The sequence below is a fragment of the Filicampus tigris genome, chromosome 15, assembly GCF_054856515.1.
Source record: "Filicampus tigris isolate MCC_2025a chromosome 15, RoL_Ftig_1.0, whole genome shotgun sequence".
Taxonomy (NCBI): Eukaryota; Metazoa; Chordata; class Actinopteri; order Syngnathiformes; family Syngnathidae; genus Filicampus; species Filicampus tigris.
The window spans coordinates 5700780-5726915 of record NC_141231.1 but is presented as its reverse complement, the minus strand read 5'-3'; the positions used below and the strand labels follow the sequence as shown (position 1 = coordinate 5726915).

The following is a 26136-nucleotide window of genomic DNA, read 5'->3' as shown; positions in this document are numbered from 1 at the left end:
CGTGTGATGGTGAGAACGCGGAGTGGGTTTCAGCCACTGTTTAGAAAAATGGCATCCTGAGTTTTCTAAGATGCGAAAAACCACTCGGCTTGGCAGAGAGCCCCAGTTCTATTGCAAAACAAATGTGCTTCAACATTGTGCTCACATACGTTGTACAAATTCATATTCACTGTACTCCGCTGAATTCCAGGGAAACTTGCAGTTGTACATGTTGGCTCAGATTGTGAGGATGGTGGTGTGTGGAAGTGTGTGTCTTTGTGCTTGCGCTTTAAGCCATTTCTTAACTTTGCAGAATTGTTGAATTGTTGAATTGTTTGCCTTTTGTCCTCTGTAAGATTGAAACTTAAACTATAGCGTGTGTTGAACACTGTTCCGAAGGGGAAATTACTTTGGTTTTCTGACACTGTAATTGAACTTGAGGGTGACTGATTCAGCGGAAAATGTGAACTTCTGTTCCTTTCTCAAAAAATAAAAATCTAGTCTGATGTTTTCATTAGTGAGAAATCTTTCCAAGTTCTTTGGTTTGGTAACACATAACCTAGGTTTTGGACATCTGATGAAATGTCCATTAATTCTTTGCACATTCTGTAGTCTTAAAGCTTTCATTGGTTAGTCCATTGGTTGGTTCCTAGCTTATATTGCATAATAGAAAACATATATCGTCCTCTCGTCTTTGGTATTTGGGCTAGTGTGTCAGTTTCTTGTCCCAAATGAGACACCAGCAGTGAAGCGTTTTATTTTTTTCCCATTTTTTTTGGTATAGTTTTGTTCTCTGGCAGAGCTTCCCCTTAAGCTTTCATGAATGGATTAGCGATGAGTTTGAAAAAGGCGGTTTGGCTACAAGTCGTCACAGTGAGCAGCCCCTCTCTCAGTTTGTCACCTTTGACAAACGCAAACTGACAAACAAAACAAAAAGTACAAATTTGGTTTCCCGGTTTGGATCAGGCTAAACCTTGACCCGTGCCCTCGACCTCGCAATCCCCCAACCTTAACCCACCCCGAACCAACCCTCATCCCCGCCATCAACCCCGTCACCTATTATCACGCTTTGGTACAAGTGCTGGACGCTGAAGATTGGGCGCCGGGACTGGCTCCGTCATCTGTCCATTTGTCCAGGCTCCGGCGGCGGGCGTTCATGAAGAAATTGCTGACGGTGGTGAGTTCGAGGCCCAGCTGCTGCGAGATGGTGAGCTGCATCTCTTTGGAAGGCCGCTTGTTTTCTTTGAAGATGGCCAGCAGCGTTCGCCTCTGCAGGTCGGTGAAGACCAACCGGGATTTCTTTGGTGTGTTGTTGCGCTCCTTCGCTGTGTCCTGCTCCTTCCGCTTGCACGCTGCAACCGATAAATGGGAAACGAGACAAGACATGAACGATGTTAGAGTTGCCCATTCTTTTTGTATCATCTCATCCAGTAACAGTGGCGTGCGGAGCTGTGTCGGTGCCCGGTGCCGACCCTGATGGTGATGTCCATTGGAAACCGATTGTCAACGCCCACCATCGACTTTGCACGCTACTGTGTACTATGCAAAACTCACAAAGAGTTTGGGATGTTGAGCTTTCAGGTGAAACGTCAAGCCCAACGTAAAATGCACTCTAACCTTTATAGGTGAACTAAATCTGACTGTCTCCAAACATGTGAACGCAATGTCCAACTGTTTCATGTTTTAGTTTTTTTTTTGCGCAAAGAGCTGTTCTCAGACAAGGAGCTGAAAGGCACAATTGAAGTCATGAATGAATGTGACAGACAGTTGTCAACGCACAACAGTCTTTTTCGAAGAAAAACATTCAGTTTTTAGTTGAAAAAGATAGCATAATTTTTTTAATAAACGTGACACTCCAAAATGGCACAAATGACAGTTTCTATCCCTTTTTAATTAAAATGACCCCGTGCAATCCAAACTTGAGTTTAAATCTGTTTGATGAGGGTGATAAAAGTAACTGAAAAATAGAGCTGAGTAAAATGAATGTACATTTTTATATAATGCCAAAGAAATTGAATGGCGGACTTGTTCGTGCATCATAGCATATTATAGTCATTCTCAGTATTTTCCAGAGGTGGGTCTTCGAGTCACCACTGATGGGAGGTTCGTCAGTCAGTTTTGCTGACGAATAATGGGAAATTTAAAAAAAAGAAAAACGACGGACTGCTCACTGACGGAAATGGGTTTCCGTCCGTCAGTGTAATCGTCACTAACCGGGTCAAGTACCTCTGTGTCTGTCAATGACGGACGCCCATTTTGCTGACGACTGACAGAAACACACCCTGCCTGTCTCTTGTGTTTGTTCGCGGGGATGAATGTGGCATGGTTGCTTCCACTGTCCATATATGGAAACGCTTTGCACTTCCTGTACAGTTGGTGGCGGTATGCACCATAGAGCTGTAATCTGCCAATGAACTAAGAAGACGAAGTAGAAGTCAACAATTCTCATATACAGACAGGAGTAGGAGGTAAGCCATTTTAAACTTTAAATTAAAACTTTTGGGCGTTTTAGCAGTTAAAACAGTGACAGGGAGCCACCTGTGTTCTCGCTTTACACAACAGTTCAATAGATTGGCAAATAACTGTATGTAAAACGTATGTGAGTGTATGTGTGCGTGTAAAGCTCTTTGGACAGTCACCATATGATGTAGATACAATGAAATATATAGCTTACTCCATTTACCTTTTTAATCAAATTGGATTTTTCATCTGTTTTATTATGATGTTGTTTTTTTTTACTTTGGACGGATTGACAATAGACTGGACTTGTGAAATTTGCTGACGGTTAAAATAACATGACGGACTGACCGACTGACAGTTACAGTTTGGGACGGCTTGAAATAATGATGGATTCATGATGGACGAGTGCCCAGGCTGCTGACGAATGAGGAAAGACGGACAGGCAAAATTTAGTAAATTGCCTACTTCTGGTATTTTCTTAGTAACCTTTAGTGGCTTGTCTCACAATAATGAATACCTCTCTCATATCAATTACTTCTGGGCAACACTTTTACTATATTTATTGCACTGGTTCTCATTAGCTGACCCCATTGTGATGGAATAGCCGAGCACTGATTTCCTCCTAAAGTCGTGTAGTCCAGGTTCAACAGGTTCATTATTGCCAATAGTAATGGCCACAATTTCTATTATCATATGCATGGTTAGAGAAAGTTAGCAGTGATTATTTTGTGACAAATCCACAAGCAATAACACCAACAAATTTAGATTCCTTCTTAGGTGTCTGAATGAAGTATGCACAAGTCACGCCGACCTATCAATACGAAGATGGTTGAGTTCCCATTTTGTGGGGATCTTGTGACACTCTTCGTCTTGCCACTTCTCAGCTTTTTCTCACACTTCCAATACTCGAGTGCAGGGTTAGTTTTCAAGCAGAATTTGAAGTGACTGGAGCATCAAAAATGGACTTCACCATTCCATCAGATGTTTTTACCGAATGTACACTACAGAATGAAACCGAACATGCTGGCGGAGTCTTTAGAGAAGGGGTCACCATGTAGTGCCTGCGGGCAACAGGTAGCCCCCAAGAACCACATATAGCCCGCAGGTCTGTTCTAAAAGCCACTCACCAGTGATAGTACATTGGGATTTTGTAGGAATGTTGTAGAAGTGATCTTTTGAAAATGTAAACTCTGGAAGAGTTTTATGGAAATAAAGTGTTGCAGACCCATGTTTGTCTGTTTCCTAATTATTGTGAGAAATCATTACCATGAACAATTATCCTCTAGAGGTGTCATAATTATTCAATTAATCAACAACTAATTGGTTTTCAAATTAATCGACAATTATTTTAATAATTGCAATTGTTTAAAGCCTTTGTTCAACTCAAAATTGTCCAAACTCTTTGATTTCTGCCCCTCAGCTGTAATTATTCTCTATTTTCTTTAGCCCTTCATGAAAACAGGTGTTTTAATTTGAAATAATATCCATCCATCCATTATCTGTACCGCTTATCCTCCCAAGGGTCGCGGGGCATGCTGGAGCCTATCCCAGCTGTCTTTGGGCAGTAGGCGGGGGACACCCTGAATTGGTTGCCAGCTAATCGCAGGGCACACAGAGACAAACATCCGCCCTCACAATCACACCTAGGGGCAATTTAGAGTATCCAATCAATTTACCATGCATGTTTTTGGAATGTGGGAGGAAACCGGAGTACCCGGAGAAAACCCACGCAGGCACGGGGAGAACATGCAAACCCCACACAGCCGGGATCGAACCCACGACCTCTGAACTGTGAGGTGGACGTGCTAACCAGTCGACCACCGTGCCGCCTTGAAATAATAATTCATTTAAAATAAACATTAGCAAATATCTGCTTTCGATTTGGAAAACAATGAGCTCAGAACCAGTAACTGAATCAGTTTGAAAAAACTTGGTAAGTACATCAATCGCTCTAGTGTGATATTGCTTCATTGTTTTTTAGTTGTTAAACAATATCAAATAAACAATAATTGGCTGATAATAATTAGGGCTGGGACAATACACTTTGTCCCAATCCGATATGGATTGGTTACTGTTCCAGTAACTGTTCCTGATACACAGGAGTGCAATAAATAAAACTCCATTTACAAAGCTCAACTTTAAGGACCTCAATGTTCCAAAAGTATGTAATTGAACGAGGAAAACAACATGAAGTATCGAAAGGGTTGATACTTGGTATCGGCATAAAAAGTACCACGATACATCGCGGTATGATATTTGTTCCCAGCCCTACTAAACTGTAACTGGGAAAAAATGGCTTTGTAATACACCTTCGTGTAAACTAAAATTGTATTTGATGAATCGATGGAAAAATCTATTCTAAAAATATTTGATCGTGACAGCCCTTGTGTCTTCGCATAAATTAATATCATTAATTATTAATAATTACAAATAATGAGAACTTATTGTCGCTTAATGAAAAGCAACTCAGCAGCAGTTTTCACCAAAGTATGAAAAAAAAGTGCAGACAAGTCAAGTGTCAAATGTAAATGGAGAGGCATCGTAAACACACAGACACACACACAAACACAATGGCACTGCCATCAATGAACAAGGCGCACGCTTGAGTGATTCAATCAGGTTTTTTTTTTCACCCTCTGATCGGGGTTACAGTGAGGATCAAATGCACAATTATATTATTCAAAAAGGGTTTACCGGTCTGAGAACAAGGGGGAGGGTTGAGAATAAAGCAGTTGGTGAGCGTAAAGGGGAGGGGTGTATTCTTTAAAGGTGAGACAGGATCAGTGGGATCAATAAGGCAGAGTTGCTCTGTCTTTCATCAGCTTTTGTTGCTAAATGCATCTATAAGCACAGACAGTATCAGCAGAAAATATGGAAGATCACTTAGATAGTTTACCTCCTTCGTCTCGGTCATAGTATTATTGTAACTCCATTGTAACAGTCCCCCGATGATGCAATCAATTTTGTTATGTCAGTATTATTCAGCCCTGCATTATTGCACAAAATGGGGGCTGAGTAGCAGTCGATTCTTTCTTCCTCAAAAAACTATCAACATGAACGTAGTCACATTCGGATCCTTTTGTGCAGCAATTTGTTAAGATGTTCTCTCTTTGGAGGCCATTTGTTAAACATTTCTATTTGCCCCCATGTGACTCCAAGACTCAACAAACCTATAGACTCGGCCCCAGTGATAGTGTTGATGACCTAGTATGTGCGTGAGGGTTGAAAGTCCACATGATGTGGAGTCAGACTTTTTTTTTTTTAATTCTGTTTGTACCTGTAAATAGCCTTCGAGACAGCTTATATGTCCCGTCAACTCGTGATGGCCAAATGAAGCCTTCTGAAGACTTGGAGCTTTCCATCCAAATGATTTCAAAAGGTTCATTTCTTGATCACTTCATGCGCAAGTCCATCTGCTAGCCAAAACATGATTATCATTTAAACTACATGTGATGGCTTTTTTTGGAGTCTTACAACTATATCTGTCATGGAATAATCACTGAAATTAAAACAACATAATTATATTTTGTCATTTATTCATGTAATCTGTTTATGATTCATTTTTGGTTAATGCTATGGTACGAAATAAACAAACCAAAGAGGACACGGCGGGTTTATGTTTAAACTTTTTTTTTCCAAAGATTGTGTCCGCAGCCCCACAAGTGACATTGAAAAACCAAAAAGTATTTCATGAGCACGCTTGGACTATTTTGTATGCACAAACTACTGACTGTAACTACTTTGCGAGCACAAAGTAGTCACGGCTCTGTACTGGGAAGTTGGGTAAGTAAATCGAGTGAACCTGCTTTCGAAATTGGACGTAGAGGATGGCGAAAGCCACGCAATGGACATCCATTATCGATACCGCTTATCCTCGCGGGGCGTGCTGGAGCCTATCCCAGCTGTCTTCGGGCAGTAGGCGGGGGACACCCTGAATTGGTTGCCAGCCAACCGCAGGGCACACAAAGACAAACATCCGCACTCACAATCACACCTAGAGGCAATTTAGAGTATCCAATCAACTTACCATGCATGTTTTTGGAATGAGGGAGGAAACCGGAGTACCCGGAGAAAACCCACGCAGGCACGGGGAGAACATGCAAACTCCACACAGGGAGGCCGGAGCCGGGATCGAACCCACGACCTCTGAACTGTGAGGCGGACGTGCTAGCCAGTCGACCACCGTGCCGCCCACAGTGGACATGTCAAATTGTATTTTAGGCTTAGGATGAGCTTCAAAGACCTGAAAAGCCTGGCATTGCAAGGAATAATTGTTACCAACAGATATTTAAATAAACCGTTGAGAACCAGGTTGCTTTCGCGGCTTTGGTACTTGACACTAGGATTGATTTCATTTGAATTTAGTAGCTTGTGCGTACAAACTATCTGTTTTTTTTTTTTCAAAGTCATGTCTGGCTCTTCATTATTGTGTATCAATTATTATTCGTGTTTAATTTTTACTTGGCTCATACTTCTAAGTAAAACCAGATTGTTTTTTGAGAAGAAAAAAAATACATACTTGAAAAATATGTTCATGACCTCAAACCGAATTGGAGAAGAAACAATCTTTGGATTGCAATAAAAGAATCTTCTGGATTATAGTCGTAACATGTTTCATTGCATACCGGCATATGATGTGTGATTTCTACTTGGTGGCTTGCTTCGAAGCCACAATTTGTTGTCCCATCAACGCCATAATTCTAATGAATCGTGTTACCAACAGATGAATTAAAAAAAATTATATTGTATATTTAAAAAAAAGGGGGGGGGGGTCTAATTAGTGGAAGACACTTTTGCATTTGTGTATGCTTGTGGTGCTAATGGGATGAAAACTATAATTTTTTGGGGCGTTTTTGCCTCATCTCTGATCTTTTCCTCCTCCCCCAGTTTTGCTTTCATCATCACTCTTTGAGCCATCCATTAGCTCCCTGCACCATTGTCTTGCGTCCATCCACCTTCATCGTTTTCCTTATTCTGGCCTGCTTGCATCACTCTCCCCTGCCTCTCCCTCATCCTCATCTTTCTGACTTGCTTCATCCCTCTTTTTTCCTTTCACCAAGGCTTGCCTCCTCTTGCACTCTGTATCATTTTTTTATTGCACCATTACCACTTAAGCCTGGTATCCATTACAGTGAGGGCATGTAAGTGCAGGGTAAGTAGTAAAGTCGTCCTTCAACATACATTTCACTGCTGGAGTGTGGCGCCACATCTTGGCACATCAAAACACTCCATCAGGAGCCAGCAGAGCTGAATGATTATTTTGTTCAAGCTTTTGTCAGCAACTTGTCACACGTGATACTGTTTCTCCCAAATATTCACGCTGTTAATTGACTTTTGAGTCCACCGCGTCTATTATCTAATGCTGGAGTCTAGTTGTGGTCTAATGATGACAAATGTAGTTAATGACTACTTGTACACAACATAATCAATAATATAGAGCTCTATCCTAGACCCTTTGTGGTTGAAACCGATGGCATATGAACTCAGATAAATTCTCAGCAAATGTAGCAACAATAGCATATAGTCATTGTCATGTGAAAAACACTTATCTCAATTTTTTTCAATTTTCTTATTTTTACATGAATGGTGTTTCCGCGTTACAGACATCGCATTAACGTGAAAATTTAAAAAAAATCAAAAATTGGATATTAGTGTTTTTCACGGTACAGCGACGATATACATAATACACAATGCATAGCACTAACACTCATTTTGTCCTGTCCACGGGCAGCTGTGGACAAGTGTTAGGATTGTCCCATACCATTGTGGGGACCTTGGTTCAAGACCTTTCACCTCAAACGTTTGCTCACATGGCGTAATGTCCTTGAGCAAGACACCGATACCCCCGTACTGCTCTCCGGGCGTCTAAGGATCGCCGCTAATAGTTCGCTACTGTGTTTGGCTGGGGTCAAATTGTGTGTACATGACAAATAAAGATGATTTTTCTTATTTTCAGAGACACACAATTGCAGAAGGTTTATATTTAGGTGTACAATATTTTAGCACTTAGCAATCACTCAGCACTACACAATATCCCTGTGTATGTGTTAGCGTGTGTGGTTGTGCTTAATGTACCGTGATGATTTCCTCTTTCCATTTTGATAACCGGAAATGCTCTCTCTGTCTCAACGGTGTACTGTATCTCTACCTAGTTTGAAAAGGAAAACTTCCAAAATATAAGTATCGTTACGGGATTGAATCCAGGCCTTGATATTTCCACCAAGCAATACGGCTCAGTTCAATTCATTGTGGTACACAGTTCTATGAGTTTCCATTGATCAAAGGTACAGGAGGCTACCAGAATAATCCATTTTCCTGGCCATCCTACAATTGGGGTGAAAACCACAAGACACACAGCAGTCAATTGATTGCTTAACAGAATTTTTATTTCTATCGAATATTGGGAAAAGACAACAAAGTGTGTGTTTTAAAGCGTTTTTCCTCCATGCGCCAAAAAGAAAAAAAAAAGTTGCTGGATTTTATCCATTGCTCTCTTTTGGTGACTGTTGTGTTCGACTTTGTTTCGTTCAATAGTGGGTTTTATCATCCTTCTGTGATGTCACACTATTTTTGTAGCCCATAGGAGAAACAGCAGCTATTGTTGGACACTATGACTATCAATTAAGTCAATGATCCACACTGGCTATTCTTTTCTGTTTATGTCAGATATGTCCAAAGTCCGGCCCGGGAGCCAAATGCAGCCCGTGGTCAAATTTTATTGGGCCCACAGCGTCTGTCATAAAATTAAGAATGTCTGGCCCGTAGCCCCGTTGACAAGCATATCAAATGAGCTAAATACAATTTCACATTTACGCACAGGAGGGCAGCAGCACTCTGCCCAACTCCATAACCGTGCGTGACCCTTTTCGGAAATGGCGAAATAGAATGTCTAAAATGGCGAGAATTAATACAAAAAAAAGGAAAGTTGACAAGAGGGCTGACAATTTAAGGAAAGGTGGAAATTGGACTATTTTTTCACGGGAATACTCAACAACTGTGTCTGCCTCATTTGCAAGGAGACTGTGACTTATTTCCCTGTTTTTAAAACACAAAAGTTCAGTGAACATTTATTTTGAACAATATGCCATGTTTCAAATTAACCCTGACCTGTGCTGGTGAATATGATGTACCGTACATATATTTTTTTAACATATTTCCCTGTTATTGAATTACAAATTTCAGAGAACATTTACTGTAATTGCCAGTACATTCATGTTTAAAATGTAATTTGCACTGGTTAATACCGTACTTTTTTTTTTTTTTTTTTATCTAAAAGTTCAGTGAACATTTAATTGCCAGTGATATGTCATGTTTCAAATGGACCAAAACACATGTTTAAGAATTTTGGAATTCAGATAAAGTCAAAAACTAAAATGTGCTTGTATTTATTTGTGTTCCATGTAAAAAGAATGTCAGGATAAATGGTTGGCCCCTCATATTTTCACCTCACCAAATCTGGCCCTCTTTGCAAAAAGTTTGGACACCCCTGCTTTATGTAAACATTCATGCACACGCACACATGTGAAAACTTGTTTGCGATCAATTCCACATACACTGTCCTACTGGTGGAAATACCCACAGGAGCACTAAAAGTGTAATCACCCGTTGCTTAAAGACGTTTTTAATGTAAAGAAAAATATGGAATTACATCAGCGCTATTCAATACACTTAGCGGCTGAAGCACTTAATCATTAGTGTAACTGATTGGAGATCAATATGAGCATAAAATGAATGGTGTAAATGTGCTCTGAGTGTGTTTCTGAGACATTTGTGATTGGGAACACAGCATGCGATGGTGTTTTGGAAGCTGTTTTACAGGGAAGGCATCAAATTATATATTCACCAAATAGTTGCATTCCAGTGTATATACATGACCAATCAAAAATCAATTCTCTTTGTATTGTCAGTCCACCGTGTATACCATCATACCATCAAATTAAGGTCATGTTTACCAGGAGCAACAGGCTGGTCAATCGCATCTATCTATCTATCTAACTATCTATCTATCTATCTATCTATCTATCTATCTATCTATCTATCTATCTATCTATCTATCTATCTATCTATCTATCTATCTATCTATCTATCTATCTATCTATCTATCTATCTATCTATCTATCTATCTATCTCTCTATCCATCCATCCATCCTCAGGACACGATGTAACTATGGCACTAGAATGTGTAACTAAACTCCAAATTGCTGAAAGTTAGAATTTCCAGGCAAGACTCTCTGGAAAGATATAAAGGCTTCGGGGAAAACATTCACTAACCTTGACTTGCTAAATGTTGACAGTGAGGATAAGTCAAAGGGAGCCACTGTTTAGTCACACACATACGCACACACGCACACAAACATACCCACACTAGACTAATAGATGATGAGTTAACTGGCTTCTCTGTACTCGTTCTTATCAGCTTTGTTTTTGGCGTCCTGAAGCCATCGGTGGTCTGTCTCACAGCACACAGCGCCGGCAGAGAGCAAACACGGGCAGAAAGATAATATTCTGCAATCAATAGATGAGATTGTTATTTGATGATTGATCAAGAGGAGGTTGGGCAGCGATAAAGGGAAATCCTAGCAAACCGCTCACCGTTGTGCTTGTCTCTATTTTGATCAGCGCTCGGTCATACGTGTTGATCAGATTTCTTTGTAAGGTGCAAAACAGCCCAGACATCACAGCTAAATACTTCAAGTTGTACTAGTCTGGCGTTTTTTTAAATTCTATTTACTGTTTAGGATTGAATGTAGTGAAACAGGAAGTACAATGTGGAGTGCAGTGGTTGGCACAATGTTTGGGTATAGATAATGTGTACAATTTGGAAGTATGGATCGTGAATGGATGTGGATGATGAATGGAAAGCCTGATGGCCGGATAGCGAATGGATAGACACACATTTCCAGCTACTCTCTCGCAGTAACCTGTCACTATTAAAGGCTGTAATATCAACAATTTGATCTTATCCATCTAATCTAAAACCTAATCCAATAACAGATGGTATCAACTAAATGAATCCAGTTATGTGGCACAATCAAATAGAAGAGGATTCCACCCAATCTCATAAGTCGAATGCGCATCAAACGAGAGCTCCTTTTAATGCTTTTACCACCAAATTTGAAATGGGGGGAGGAAAGGAAATCTGAACGTCAGTTTTCTTCATTGTCCCGCCTTATGTTCAGGTTTGCTTTTGCTTTGTCAGCACAAGCAGAGCCAATGATAAGACTTAGGGTCAGCTGAAGAAACACTCTCCGGAGGGGAGATAGTTCTGTAAATCCTATCTCTCTCAAAATAGTGAAAAATTGAGGATGAAGTCCTAATTCGGTCCTTTATACAGTAATTATTGTTAATGACAGAACACTAAAATTATACAGTGAACTGGACAACCATAATAAGATGAAAATACATAATGTATTACATAAATATAAAAAAAAGACAATCTGTCACAACATGCTATGAGCCAACCACCAGTAAATTATGCTTGATAACAGTGAACTTCAACATACATGCGGAATCCAGACAGTGGACGCTATCAATATTAGCTGTGTTGCATTAACTCTTTTGACATAAACACACTTTCTCTTATAGTATAAATATCTTTACTCTTCTACATAAAAAAACTGTACAGTAATTCTTGAATAGAAAATGTCCCATTTTCATCAAACCCTTAATTTTAAGAGGCAAAAATCATGTCGTACATGTACATGTCGATTTGAAAACAATTCCTCCCACCTATTTACATTTTAAATGATCTGTTTTCCAAGGCATCAAAACAATTTTGCTTTATTGACAATGAGGGTAAAGTCTTCATTTTGATAGTATGTTCATCGTCTTATTTCCGTTACATTGCGGTGGCAAAATCATAAAAACTCTCTCTGTGGCATACATACGGTCAGTCAGCCCCCCACACCCCCTCACTGCCTCCCGTTCTCTTCCAGGAACCAGTCTAGATCAGGTTCCTACAGATCAATGGAGATCTCGGTCCGTACCGTTTACGTTATCGTTGCCAGTATTAATGCTCTTTTAATCTGCTCTGGATTACTGCCATCGATCCACATACATCCACCCCAACGCACGGGCCAAGCCCAAACTGCTGCTTCACGATCGAACACGCACACACACACACACACACACACAAACACACTGCTGCAGAAACCTGAGTGACTCAAACACACACAGAGAATATCTAAATAAAGCGGAGCACGGACAACAAATGTTGCTGTTTGGTGTCAGTATCGGTGCGTCAGCTGAGCATTGATCCACTACAGACGCACATCAGCACATTTGCAGGCAGCTGGGGCAACACACAGACAAGGATTATCAAACAACAGCCAATCTATTTTTCACCGAATGCTGATGATTCATTCATGTTCTATATCACATACCCTCATTAGGGTCACGCGTCACCTGGAGCCAAAGCCATCTGACATTAGGCGGGAGCCAGCCAGTAGCATGGCGTATATAAACAAATGGCCAGTCACACCTATGAGACAATTAGTGTGAAGATTCAAACCCTCAACTCTCAACTGCGAGGCTGTGGTGCTAAACTAGATACCAATCTGTTGATTATATAGGTCATAGTTAAAAAAAAAAAATCTTCACTCAAGGTACTAGATGCTTGTAGTGGTGTTTAATTTTACCATGATATTAAATCAGATGTACCTATTTTAATCTCATTATTGCACAGTTTTGTCCAACACAAGGTCGAATACCACAAGGCAATGAGTTTTATTCGTCCTTTGATTTCTCTCAGTGCTGTTTGTCTTTCACCATAAAGCCTGTCCAGAGACTGACGCCTCCATGCCGGGTGTCTTTATTCATTACACCTGCAGACAGAGTTATTTCAGCCACGCTGTGACACCAATACTAATGAACCAGAGGGAAGTAGAGGGTGACAGTGAACATTTCTGAACGACAACACGTAGAAAAGACAAAGCAGAAAATTACGTTTGGGTGCGGAGTGATGTCCAGAGTTTATACTGTTCGTTTTGATCCACAATAGCTACTGTTTGAGTTATAATGCCATCAAATATCTTTGTAACATTCATCTTGCTGAACAGCAGCCATGTAAGCTCTCATTAAAGACCAAGAGTGACGTAATTTCAGAAAATGACAAATGAAATCTAAGTAAAGTAATTAAGTGTTATACAAAAAAAATAAAGCATGAACAAGTCATTTCTATTTCATATATTTGACAAAGTAACCGTTTTTCCGAAGTGAGTGCCTGTGGAGCTCGAAACCGGAAGTGCGACGTCATTAGATGAACAATAATGGCAGAGCTCAATGTGGAAGTGTACAAAGCCGCTTAGAAACGGACTCAGAAAGCGATATTTCAAACTTATCTGAGGGGATCCAGGTGTTTGAAGAGCTGGAGAAAGAGGAGGATGATGGCATAATGCATGTTGGACCGTATATGCATGAGCCAGATGCTCAGGAGGATGAATGGAGTGAAGACGAGGCCCACTGAGAGCAGAATGGTAAGCTAAATAGGCTACGGTTATTAGCCTAGCGTTATTGTTTGAAATTCGATGCTGTGCCGCCCTGTAAATTACGCACTATGAGATGACCTATTTGTGCCATATATTCTACTAGCACTGAGAGCCACGTACGTCATAGTCACTCGTCGACGATTACCGGAGATTGACAAATATTTGCATTTTCATTGTTAAGCGCGTTGCTATGGGTCTAATTATGAATCTGGGTGAGTTGTGTCATATAAATGAATGCAAGTATGCTAAAAATAGTTTTAGCCGTTAGTCCTACTCAAACAATGGTTGGCCAAATTTACTTCACACTTGGTCTTTAATGTTATGGATGTTATAGTCCAAGGCTAATTGGATGTTTGGGGAAGTTTTGATCAAATGTTATCATGTCAGCCCAGAGTAAAATTTCAATGAAAAACATTTGAGCCAACTGTAGATTTTTCATTGTTGCATTCATTCATAATTTTCATTAGTCACACTCTGAATAAAACATGAAAAGAAAATGGAAAAAAGCTAAAGCAAGATGTAGTCTACTTTATGTAAAGATGGTATGGAACATTGTTCATTCATTCCAGTTTCCATTTACTCAAACTTGTGAGTGCTATTTGTGAGGAGCGAGAGGGCCTAGCTCACAACCTACATTTTCTTCATTCAGAAAGTGTTTGAAATCGGGACTCAAGTTCTTCCAAACCAAAGCCATTTATAAGAAAAGGTCTGATTTCTACTTCTGGTGGAGAATTGTGTTCATGCCCCTCCCTTATTTCTTCCTGCTGATGTTTACGTGAATTCTACAAGCGCTCGATCTCGATGAGCTCAGCGTACAGATGTCACGTTTGATTTGAGCGCCTTAATAAAGCTGAGACAGGAGCATTTTCTCCTCTGAACTTGGGCTGCTCTGTTGAGCTGGGCAACACTTGTACCACTGCAACACCTCCATGGTGCCGTAATTGCCGCGGACAGTCTAAATAAAATAAATCACTACACAACGGCCGTGATATTCTAAGCCACCGTGAAGGTTGTAAAGAGTGAGACTGAGCAAGGCTCATTATTTACACTTTTAAAATATTGATAAGCTGCTGTATTATTTTCATGCTTGTGTTTACACCCACTGGTGAAATATTTGGTACAAAAAAGAAAAAAAAAGAAAGAAGCAGAGCAGCCTGAAATATTGTGGTTCTGTTTCCCTTTTACTCAGAAGGTGAAAAACCACCGACCACAAAGCACAGACTTTCAAAGGCCACTTGCTGATGTAGGGGGACAACGGGTCTCCCACTTTATGTGGAGTCGCACAGCAATTTGATCTCTTGTGCTGCATCCCACAGTTTGATTGACTGTCGTTTTCTAAAGTCAGTACCCCGCTGGACAGACTAAAACCCGCCTTTTATCCCAAGGCTATCAAGAAAGCAGTCAAGGCTGTCATCACAGGTCGGGTGCCAATCAAACCGTGCATCCTGCAAGCACCTCGGCTGCCTTTGCTTTATCTAACGGATGAGAGGAGCTGCAGTTACAAAAAAAAAAAAAAAAACCTAATAACCTGGTGAAGGTGATGGAAGGCAGTTCTCAAAAGAATGGTAACAAATGTCAAGAAAACATCAGTCATCGTCACCTTAATCTCATGTTAGTTACAAAAAAAAACCAACAACCTTGGATTTGGCTTGTGAACCACAGATTAAGCGTATAACCATAACCACAACTACAGGAACTGCACAGCCAACAAAACTGGTAATTTGGAATGGTTGCTGGATAACAAGCCATTTAATCAATGAGAACAGCTGAGCTGCTCTCAAACACCCAACGTCTGACTGTAACCGCTTTGCTGCAGCTGCATTTTTCACTGTCTTTGTGAATGTATGCAAGGACAGGAGTTTATTTGGAGGTTTAAAATGACACCCAACGCTACTCAGCTTTCTTGCTAGAGCATTTTAACAACCACCACAGCTGCAAGTGCTGAACATAAAAACACAGCATAATAATAATCATCATCAAAATAAAAAAAATAAAATAAAAATTACATACTGAAAAATACAAAAGAGCTCCCTTCACATTGACATTTGATCACACAGTAGGTGCAGTTTCTCCTTTCTGCACAGTACGCATCCTGTGTAAAGCAGTTAGCAGATGGAAGAGAGGATCAAGATTGAAGTTTCCAGTATGTGGACGCTGGAATCATAGATGTCTCTGGCTAAGATGTTAAAATGACATCTAGCATGACGTCCTTCCCATTTGCTACAAGCTGAGTTTGAATGTAAACAAACCACAGCCGATAATTCGTCCAGCGGTGAGTAACCTCTTTGCCCTCTTACTCACTTCACTTTGACTCAACTCATGACTCAACTTCTTCTTACGCTTAATGAGCTGGATTCTTTTTCCATATTATTTTATTACCAAATCACATCAAACAAAAGGTAATTATAATAAAGAAAAACTGATTATGTAAGTCAATTATATTGTTATATCATTATTATGAATGTACTAATGACAATTACCCATTTGGAAAAAAAAAATGACAAAACTAAAAAACGAGTCTTGTAGTGTCATCCAATCGTTTTCTGGGGTTAAAATAGATTTTATATTAAGGTTTAACCAATATTATGACCACTTGGGTGGTACAAAGATAGTTAAAATTGTTTTCTTTAAATGAGATATAGTTTTCCACATGCACCTCAATTAATGATGTCTTGAGGGACCGCTTTGACAGGTCTTGCACATTGTTGACTAGGCGAATGATGCCGCTACTATACAAACCTAGAGCGCCACTGCACAAGTGCTCGAGAAGATTAAATTACATTGAGATGCGTTTGCAATCGTAAGAACAAAATATAACCCTAATTACTGACATTGGAGAAACAATTACAAGACATTGTCGCAATGTCATGTGGATGCAAATATTTATGTGCTTCTTCCATTTACGTGTTGCAGTATGTTGTCCTGGTGCTTAGTAAACAAGTGAACATTACACCCCCATTTTCTGTCAAATCATCTCAAACTGACATACTACAAAGCTCTCACGCCTCCTCCCAGCAGCCCGAAATCCATTATTATGGATCAATAGCGGACGGTGAATATGCAGGAGGTCCAAAGAAGAGAACCTGAAAACAGAAGCAATCTGTATTCGCGCAGTCTGCAACTGTAAGACTAAAGACACACACACACAAAAACACAAGGAGAGTAACTGCTGGTAATTGGCGTGCCATAAAGCAGAGTCCAGCTCATTAATAATGCACCGAGTCTGCTTGCAGCTGGACATGTAAAATGGAAAGTATTTCAGAGTCTGATCACTTGGATTTGCAGTGCAATTTGACCAATACTGGACTTATATAGTTAACGTACACATATTCAAGTGTGTCATTTCAAGAGTCTTAACATAATGGTGAATCAGTTCCAATTTCTCCAATGACCTAACATTCCATGCGTGAACGGATGTGAGTTCATCCTATGAGTGTATTAGTCATACATGTGATCCATTTTTCATCGTTACTCATCCCCCTACCGCCCAGAGGCGTTTAATTTTAAATACCCGAAAAGAGGATGTCAAAGCTATTGTTGATTAGTAGCAAAAGTGTCAAAAAACGTATTACTGTTGTTCTGCTGCAACTGTTTCTGTGGAAATATGAGCTCGCCTATTCTAACACAGATTTGAGGATCGTTTTCTTTTCATCCATAATTCACTTGGAGTCACGGGCAGCATCCTCCAACCAAACAATGGGCTCCGCACTTCCTCCCCCCTTTTGTTCCCTCCCTCCATTTTGCCTGGTTAACCCGGCTGTGAGGTGAAGAAGAAGTGAAGTGAGCAGACCGAGGAGGGTCACGCCGAGATTCCCATCAATAATTCATCGGGCTGCTGCTGCCTCTGCTCTTGTGTTCAATTCCCCCGACAATCACATAATACCTCCCCCCAAAAGAGAGAATGAGAGGGAGAAACAGATTCAAAAAAGGTAGGAGGAGGCAAAGAGGCAACACTTGGGACACATTTCGAGGCTGCACCTTTGAGCGTTTGCCAACCAGAGGAATAGCCCCCATAGACTCTCCTTCAGGAGTGTTTTTGTAGGAATTAATTCACAATTTCAGAGCCCTTAAACCTGATGGGCGGAGCTTGACACAGCTTCAATGTAAATTGTAAGCGCACCAAACTAAATTACAAGCCAATGATTACAGTTGAATTCATGCATTCCTCTGCTTGAAGTCTTCATTGGGCGTTGGGCGTTCCAGCAGAGCAAAGGTGTTTTCTTTTACACGCCCTGGGCCCACCGGACAATTTTTTGCGACTGAAAGTAGATTCGATTTTAGACCCTGTGAAAGCAGGTCTAGGTCTTGGCGCAGGTGGCGTAATGTGATTTTGGTGGATTTGATCAAGGTGCAAGCAGACGCTTCGCGGACGTGTGTGGTGGATGTCATCATATTTCATTCATAAACATGACAACAGCATACATCAAACCCTCTGAAGCATTGTAGAAATGTATTGATTGAACGCGTCATCTTTAATATATATATTTTTTTAAACTGACCGCGACACAGCTATGTTGTCTGTGAGTGTGGAGAAGGGTTGTCACACACAGACACATGATCTGCAGTGGAAGGTAGGTCTCCAAGTGCCAACTTGACAGCGGCCAACTTTACATCATCTGAAAGTAGAGATCTTTTTGCAGTTCCTTATATATGTGCTTTGTGTGCTCCGATCTTGTGCATGGACTCCAATGAGTCTAATTTTGCTTCCACAATGTCAACCCTCTCCTTTACCAAGTTTAAAGGGAATGAGTGGAACCACTTTCTTTAACCAAGAAGTAAATTGACTGCTTTCACTCCCCCAACGGCGCAAACACCCCTTTCTACCTGCGCCTGTCTACCAAAATACCAAAAGTAGAAAACTCCACCCAGAGAGATGACACTTTGTATTAGACTTGAATAGGCCCGAAAATAGGGCCCTGTATAACTACATAAAAAACGACAAAGCTAATGACCATGAAATAATTAAGTAGCTTGGTTAAGTACTGGTTTGCTGTAAGAGATGGGTCTTCAATCCTGTTCCTCGAGGGCCGCTGTCCTGCATTTTTTTCCATCCCTCCCTGCTGCAACACACTCGATTCAAATGATCAGGATTGTTATCTAGCTTCTGCTGACCTTTGCTGATTATCTGATCATTTGAATCAGGTGTGTTGCAGCAGATGGAAAACAGGCATGCCAGCGGCCCTCAAGGAACAGGATTGAATACCCTTGATGTAACCAAGTTCGAGAATGTGTTTCCATTTGCACCCAGTAGAGCAATGACAAAGAACATGTGTCGGCTGATTTAACCTCACCTCAGCTGTTTCCAAATCAGCAGGGCCCATGCTTTTGAGCGTATTAACGATTAAAGTTGAAAGACGATTTGCACTGGAGGACATAGTAGATGCAGAGGAGTGGCTCTAATGTAGACCCATATTCAAATGGACTACAATGTTTTTAAAAAGAACAGTCAAATTGGTAGCAATATTTATTTTAAAAAGATTCAGAGAGGCTTTCAAGTATCTTTGCCTGTTACATTTACCACAGCTAATATCAGGATGTTGCAGCTCTAACCTTTGACCCTAACTCTATAAAATGGCTGTAGCATTGTTGATCTAGGATTTGCAGCTCCCTGTTGTCCCATAATCGTTCAAAAAGTCATATTGGTGAAGAGTGACTGCAAGGAAATAACGATTGTAATCCCTCCACAGCCACATACATAATAACCACAGCTGATCACCTCCTTCAACAACAATGAGTCAGAGTGACTCGATGGTAGTTCGCAATAGAAAAACAAGCCAGAATTGCTTTATTAACAAAATCTGTATACCCGGTAATGTTTTTGGGATCCACACATACAGTTACTGTGCTGTAATTTATCTATTTATTTATTTATTTATTTATTATTTGAACCACAAACAAGATGCCGTGATTATGTGTGTGTGTGTGTGAAGTCCAAATCTCTCTGTGTGTGTGTGTGAAGTCCAAATCTCCATTTTACAAAAGATAACATAACTAAACTTTCAAAGGCTGTATTCCACGTGTGTGAAGTCCAAATCTTCATTTTACAAAAGATAACATAACAAAACTTTCAAAGGCTGTATTCCATCTACTTCATTTGTTTACACTATCCATGAAAATGTCAGATGGTTGCAGTTTTAGTTTACTTATGGTGTCATTCACCTGACAGCTTTTTGGAGTTTGGAAAATGCCTTTGGGAAAAACACTGACCACGACAATAACAATCTGTTCATTTCAAGGTAGCGTGGCAAAATATTTTATACAATTGAATGAAAGCCACCATCCAAGATTGAATTGTAGATGTTGAACAAATAAGCACGCCAATATTGGGACATGCAAAAGTCGGGCGGCTTTTGCATGCTCCACAAAACAGCAGGATGCTGTTCAATTTTCAGTCAGTGTGTGCATGCTGCCATTTTTCAACACACATAGCATGAAAGCGCCTCGCCCCAACCCCCTCTTTCACTCAAGGCATTTCCTGTTAATCTATATAATCAAACAACAGCCGTCAAAACCAAACAACCCCTGCCACGGGGTCGATAGACAGAAATCAAGGAATCAAAGAACAGTGTAATTGTGCAGAGATAATCTCATCTGTCAGAGCTTGAGCACAAACTGCTTGTATATACCTTTTAAAAGGAAGCAACAACGTGGAGATTATTCGGGTGTCTTGGTTGCTTGTTTTTGGACAGAATTCCTTACACACTGTATTTATAACTCTTTGCATTGATCCCTCTTAACGAGCAACATTTGCATGACACAATTCTGCCAAAGTCACACCGATTGATTGATTTTATTTCACTTTAAAACAGTTAGGCTAGACAAAAGTAGAACATATCGTTCATGATAAAAAGCTCAACAAACATTTTCGCCACAATCCTAAAAACATCTGTGTGTGTTGAAACCTTGACTAGTATTATCGAAATAAAATGTTGTGTATTTCACATAAATTCACTATAACTTGATATTCCAAAATGTAATTTAGTTTTGCTAAGCACAAACCACAGTTAATAAAACTTTTTTAAAAATAAAAATTATTTATTTAAAACTCTTTTAATCCTGGGAGAACCAATTTATTTGTTGGCACAGCAATGTAATCAGTCTATTTGAGCAAACCACCAATAAATACAATAAAAGTAATTGGAATACACGCAATCTAATTTAAAATTGAATAAATGTAATCTATGTTTGTCCAATTCAAAGCATTCTAAAATAAATTCAGATTTTTTTTTTGTGATTTAATAACAACCCTTACTTGAACAGTTTTGATTATTTTCTTGATTATGACTTTTTTTAAATCACTATTATTTTGGTAATAATTGAAATCAAAATTATTCAAACGATCATTTGTTTTTTGGTACAAAACAAGAAAATGTTTCAACGTACAAAATATAAAGACAAATACATTTCTTTGAAGCACTATAATTTTATAGCTTCCTTTTGGACCAAACAACATTCATAAAATTAGTTATTAGAAAATTAAAAAAAAAAAGGTGCAAATGTATAAATTCAAGTATATGATATCAATGTGTGAATAAACATGTGCGTTAGATATAAATGCATATTAATATATTTTTATGATTATGTCAATTTTGTAATCGTGGAGGCTAATAATCACAATTGTAATTGAATTTTTGATTAGTTGCACAGCCCTAATACACACTGGTTGAGCAAGACATACTTTTTACTTTCCCTTAAAAAAAAAAAAAAAAAAACATACTTTGTAACCTGATCATCCCATAACAGAGAATAACTTCATTTGAAAACCAAATTATTTTTAGGGCGTAAGCTTTTGACACAATTGTGTGCATCCTGACTAAAAATCAAAATGTATATTAAACTGTAGACAATATAACCACACCAACCATCAACAACTTGAAATAAAACACTTTTACTCCCCACATTTATTTGTAATTTTAGAATTTTTATGACAAACTACTTTTTCTTAATCAGCTTCATTACTGAGTGCATTCTGTGCTTTCTTCAACGGTATACACTGCAATACATAACTCTACTTCAAATACTTAAATATTTTTTTAATTGCTCCTCTAAAAAAATAGAATTAATATTTTGCTTTCTTTGATGTTTCTTTTCATGAATGATTATAATTATTTGTAATGCTGGTGGAAAGTGCCAATGTAAAACATTTACATTACATTTCAATGTAAAACATTAACATTACAATTCCACGGCTCTAAAATGTGTGATGAGCTCAAACATAATGAAAATACATGTGCGGCGTTGCTTTATTTACTCTAGATGGGGATGGAAATTATCATTAGGTGCATACATAATACTCAATTATTTGTTTTGTACTTTGTAACCCACTAGTTTTGGACTACAAAAACAAATACGCTTTTTGAAGAGAAAGGTGAAATGAACCTTGCCTTAACTGAGTGAACATCAGAAAACTGCTTGCACAGCACAACGAAAATTCAGCAGTATCACTCAAACGTCCTTTTGGTGCAATTTAGCACCACAATCACGTCTCTCCGTCATCTTTAAAAACCTACAACAACAACAAAAACACCTGAACCTTTTATAAGGTCCCTGCTGTTGGGGCTGTCCCCTGCAGTCATGGGGGATTGTTATTGGGACACAAACCAGGTTCTTCACTAGAGGGGGCCCCAGACCTATTGAAGTGACAACCTTTCTGCCACAACCTCCTGAGCCCCTCAAGCAAGCTGAATTTGTTCAGATAGCACCCCCCTTGTCTGTCTGTCTGTCTGTCTGTGTGTTTCTATCTATCTATCTATCTATCTATCTATCTATCTATCTATCTATCTATCTATCTATCTATCTATCTATCTATCTATCTATCTATCTATCCCATTGAACTAAAGTGGGAATTTACAGTGACTGCAGCATGCGCTATAATTTAATCAAGCATGGCCGAATCTCGTAATAAGCAATACAAATCGCTTGAATTTACTTTTTAACGACAGTTGACGGTAATTTAGTAGATCGTGTCCTGTGGGGGCACATAGTGAGGTGAACGGTGTGTTTGGAGGGAAATCCTCTAACCTGGTCATTCCCCATCGATCGCCTTTTTGTTGATCAATAATGGTAAACATAATGCCATGTGATTCCAAATAAAATTAATTAGTTTCACTTGGTCGTTTGTTTATTTTTCTCCCCCTCAGTAGCGACACACCTATTTCAAATTAAAACCAGACAAACGCGCTGACCGTATTTTGGTGACAAAAACATAAATAATAGCGCATAGCACATCAACGTAAATAATAATGATAATAATAATGATAATAATAATAATAATAATAATAATAATAATAATAATAATAATAATAATGTTACCTGCCAATCTTAGAGCCGACATCCTCTGAAACTCGGGCTCCTGCAGCCACTTCCACATCCGCCTGAAGGTCTCCCGGCCCGACTTTAGTTTACTCCATGGTTTGGGGTTCCTCAGCAGGTCCGACAGGGTCCCCTGGGAGCGGCACAGGACCCTCTGGGCGAAGATGGCCTGAGGAATGCTGTACCTTTTCAGCTCGGCTGTGATCCTCTGCGCCACCTCCTTGGTGTTGATCTCCTCCAGCTGCCCCGAACTGTTCCCCCCCTGCGTCCCCGAGGAGGAGGGCGGTCTTTCCCGGGTGGAAGCCAACACGGGCCCGTGGGATGGAGAGTGGAGGTGGGAGTGGGGGTGCTGTCCCGCCGAAGACACGGGATGTCCCGGGTGGTGCATCCCGTTCAGGTGCGGCATCATCCCCCCTGCCGGGCCACCCAGGCCACGGTGCTGGTGGTGGTCCCCTCTGGTGAGCATGGAGGCGGTGGGGTCGAAGTTGAGCATCTTGTCGTGACCTCCGTGCGTCGAGGTGCCGTAGTTGTGGAGACCCTGCTGGGTGTTGTGGAGGGAGCCCAGGCCGTTACCGAGCACCGGGGATAGACTCTGACCCATCCCGGACATGGGATCCTTGTGGTAGGGGTTGTAAAGGTTGTTCATGCCCGGCAGCCCACGCTCGTCGCGCATCAGAGTGAAGCTCCCGCTGACGTTGCCAGAAAGCCGCTGGTGATGGTGGTGGTGGTGATGGAACTTGTCGGACACGGTGGAGATGGGGGGGAGCGGCTGCAGCGGGGTTAAGGTGGTGTAAGTGCCGCTCATCCCCATCCCGGGAGAGGACGTGTCGCAGGGCACGCTCATGGCGTGGTGCAGCGGCAGGGACAGATCCGGACGGTACTCCCCGCTGCCGTCCAGTATGCTGGCCATGCCGGACACCATGGCCGAGCGGGATGACGCGGCAGCGGCGGCCAGGTCCTGGTGTATCCGCAGGGCAGCCGCTGCCGCCGCCCCGTGGCCCCCCACCGCCCCCGAAGAGCTCCCGCGGCCGTGGTGAGGGCTGTGGCCGCTCATCAGCTCCACGTCAGGGGCCACGGAGCTCACCGCCACCCCGCCGTGCAGGCTGCCGATGCCGTCCATTGTCATGTCCGGATTCATGGCGTAAGCGTCCAAGTCCTTGGCCAGGCATCGATAGGCGTTAGTGTAGGCAGTCTTCATTCATCTGTCGTCAGTCCATCAGGTCGAGCGGAAATATTTCTCCTTCTTCTACTCCTTCCCCTCTCCTCTCCTCTTCTCCCCCCTGATGCGCCGGGATGGGTCAGTAGCCGTATCCCCGTTTTTCCTTCACTTCCTCGCTTGTTTCCCCGTCCTCCGATGGCCTCTCCGCACTGCTCTCTTTGTGTCTCTTCCACGGTGGGTGCACATCCAAATTGTGTTGATCTCGATCATACGGGCCTGTGCGGTGGCTCCCCCATGTCCAGCCCTCTCCTCCTCCAGTGTTGCTCTGCTTCTCGGACGGGAGCTGTCCACGGTCCCCTAGTGGATCGCTCAACCCAACCTGCTGCCGAAGGGAGGGGTGGAAAGGAAACGGCGCGTAAATGGGCGGCATCCTTTTTGACTGATCGGACGCTTAGCCAATTAGGGTACGTTCTAGGATATAGTGGGCGGGACGAGCAACATCTCCCGTGGATGTAACAGTAATCAGCGACGCTGGGATAAATGAGTTAACTAATAACTAACTTCACTCACGTGAAACGTGTAGAAAAATTAATTAGTTCCATTGTGTCCTGTTATTCACACTGCACTGTACATAATACATATTTCAATTATATGCTAATTTCCTTACGTATTTAGTCCACAATTGATGTTTTCCATCAGGGGCGTTACCCGAGGGGGGCAGGGTGGGCACTGCCCACCCACAGACACACGCTGCCCACCCAAGAAAATTGGATGTAGTTCTGATGTATGGGAAATAATCAAATTCAAAATCAAATCAACTTTTATTTGTTTAGCGCAAATCACAACAACAGTTATCTCAATTAAGGAGAAAACAAAACATGTTTTAAGGTGCAGTAGCCCTACGCTGGATTTCGACCTACTTGAGCATTGTAGCACTTTTTTGCCCCCTGCCCCCTCACCAGGTAAGACTAATGCCCACCCACACCTGGCATCCTGGTAACACCACTGTTTTCCATGTTGCTTCTATCCGAGTTAACTGTCAACATTTTAAAAATAGCTACACTTGTTACACCTAAACAATGACGTAGGATCAAATACAAAAGCTGTACAAAAATCCTGCCTTTGCAATGCTCATTAATAATGATTACAGTGGTGAGGAACTGCACTGCAACATGGCTATTTCTGATATTTGCATTGATTTGGCACTTATCATTTATCTTGAGTCGCCCAAAAAATTAGGCAAGGTCAGGGTGTTTTATTTATATAGTACATTTCATACAGAAGCCAAGTGCTTCACAAACGCAAAGACACAACACCTACAAGTATTTACAAACACAACAGTTAACAACATTCAAAAGCAAAGCAGGGAAAATAAAAGTATCTCACAAAAATTACTAGAATGTACATTGACAACATTTAAACACATTAACAGAAAACTTTAAAAACATTTAAAAGTAAAGTAAAGAAATAAAAGTGTGTTTCTAAAATGTATCAAGTCTACTGGATATGAAAGCATGGATAAGTTTCTCCTGGTCTGTTTGGAGCATGCAACCCTTCAGTCTGGATATGTTTTTCAGTTGGTAGAAGGCTGTTTTAGTGATTGATTTTATATGATTGCTGAAAGTCAGGTCTAAGTATATCAGCACCCCAAGATTTCAGACTTGATCTTTGGTCTCGAAAGTCAGTGACTCCAGGTCTTTTCTAACAGCAACCTTCTTTTCTATAGTGCCGAAAACAATT

At 40.8% G+C, this 26136-nt stretch overlaps 1 protein-coding gene across 1 annotated transcript; it reads right to left on the bottom strand.

Annotated features, from left to right (window-relative positions):
* Positions 1-1034: 1034 nt before the first annotated feature.
* On the bottom strand, positions 1035-24747 carry onecut2 (one cut homeobox 2). Its single transcript, XM_086053574.1, has 2 exons — positions 23238-24747; positions 1035-1331 (listed from the first exon to the last, which is right to left on the bottom strand). Exons 1-2 carry the CDS (start codon positions 24433-24435, stop codon positions 1042-1044), a joined length of 1488 nt encoding a protein of 495 aa, XP_085909700.1. The 5' UTR covers positions 24436-24747; the 3' UTR covers positions 1035-1041.
* Positions 24748-26136: the final 1389 nt, after the last annotated feature.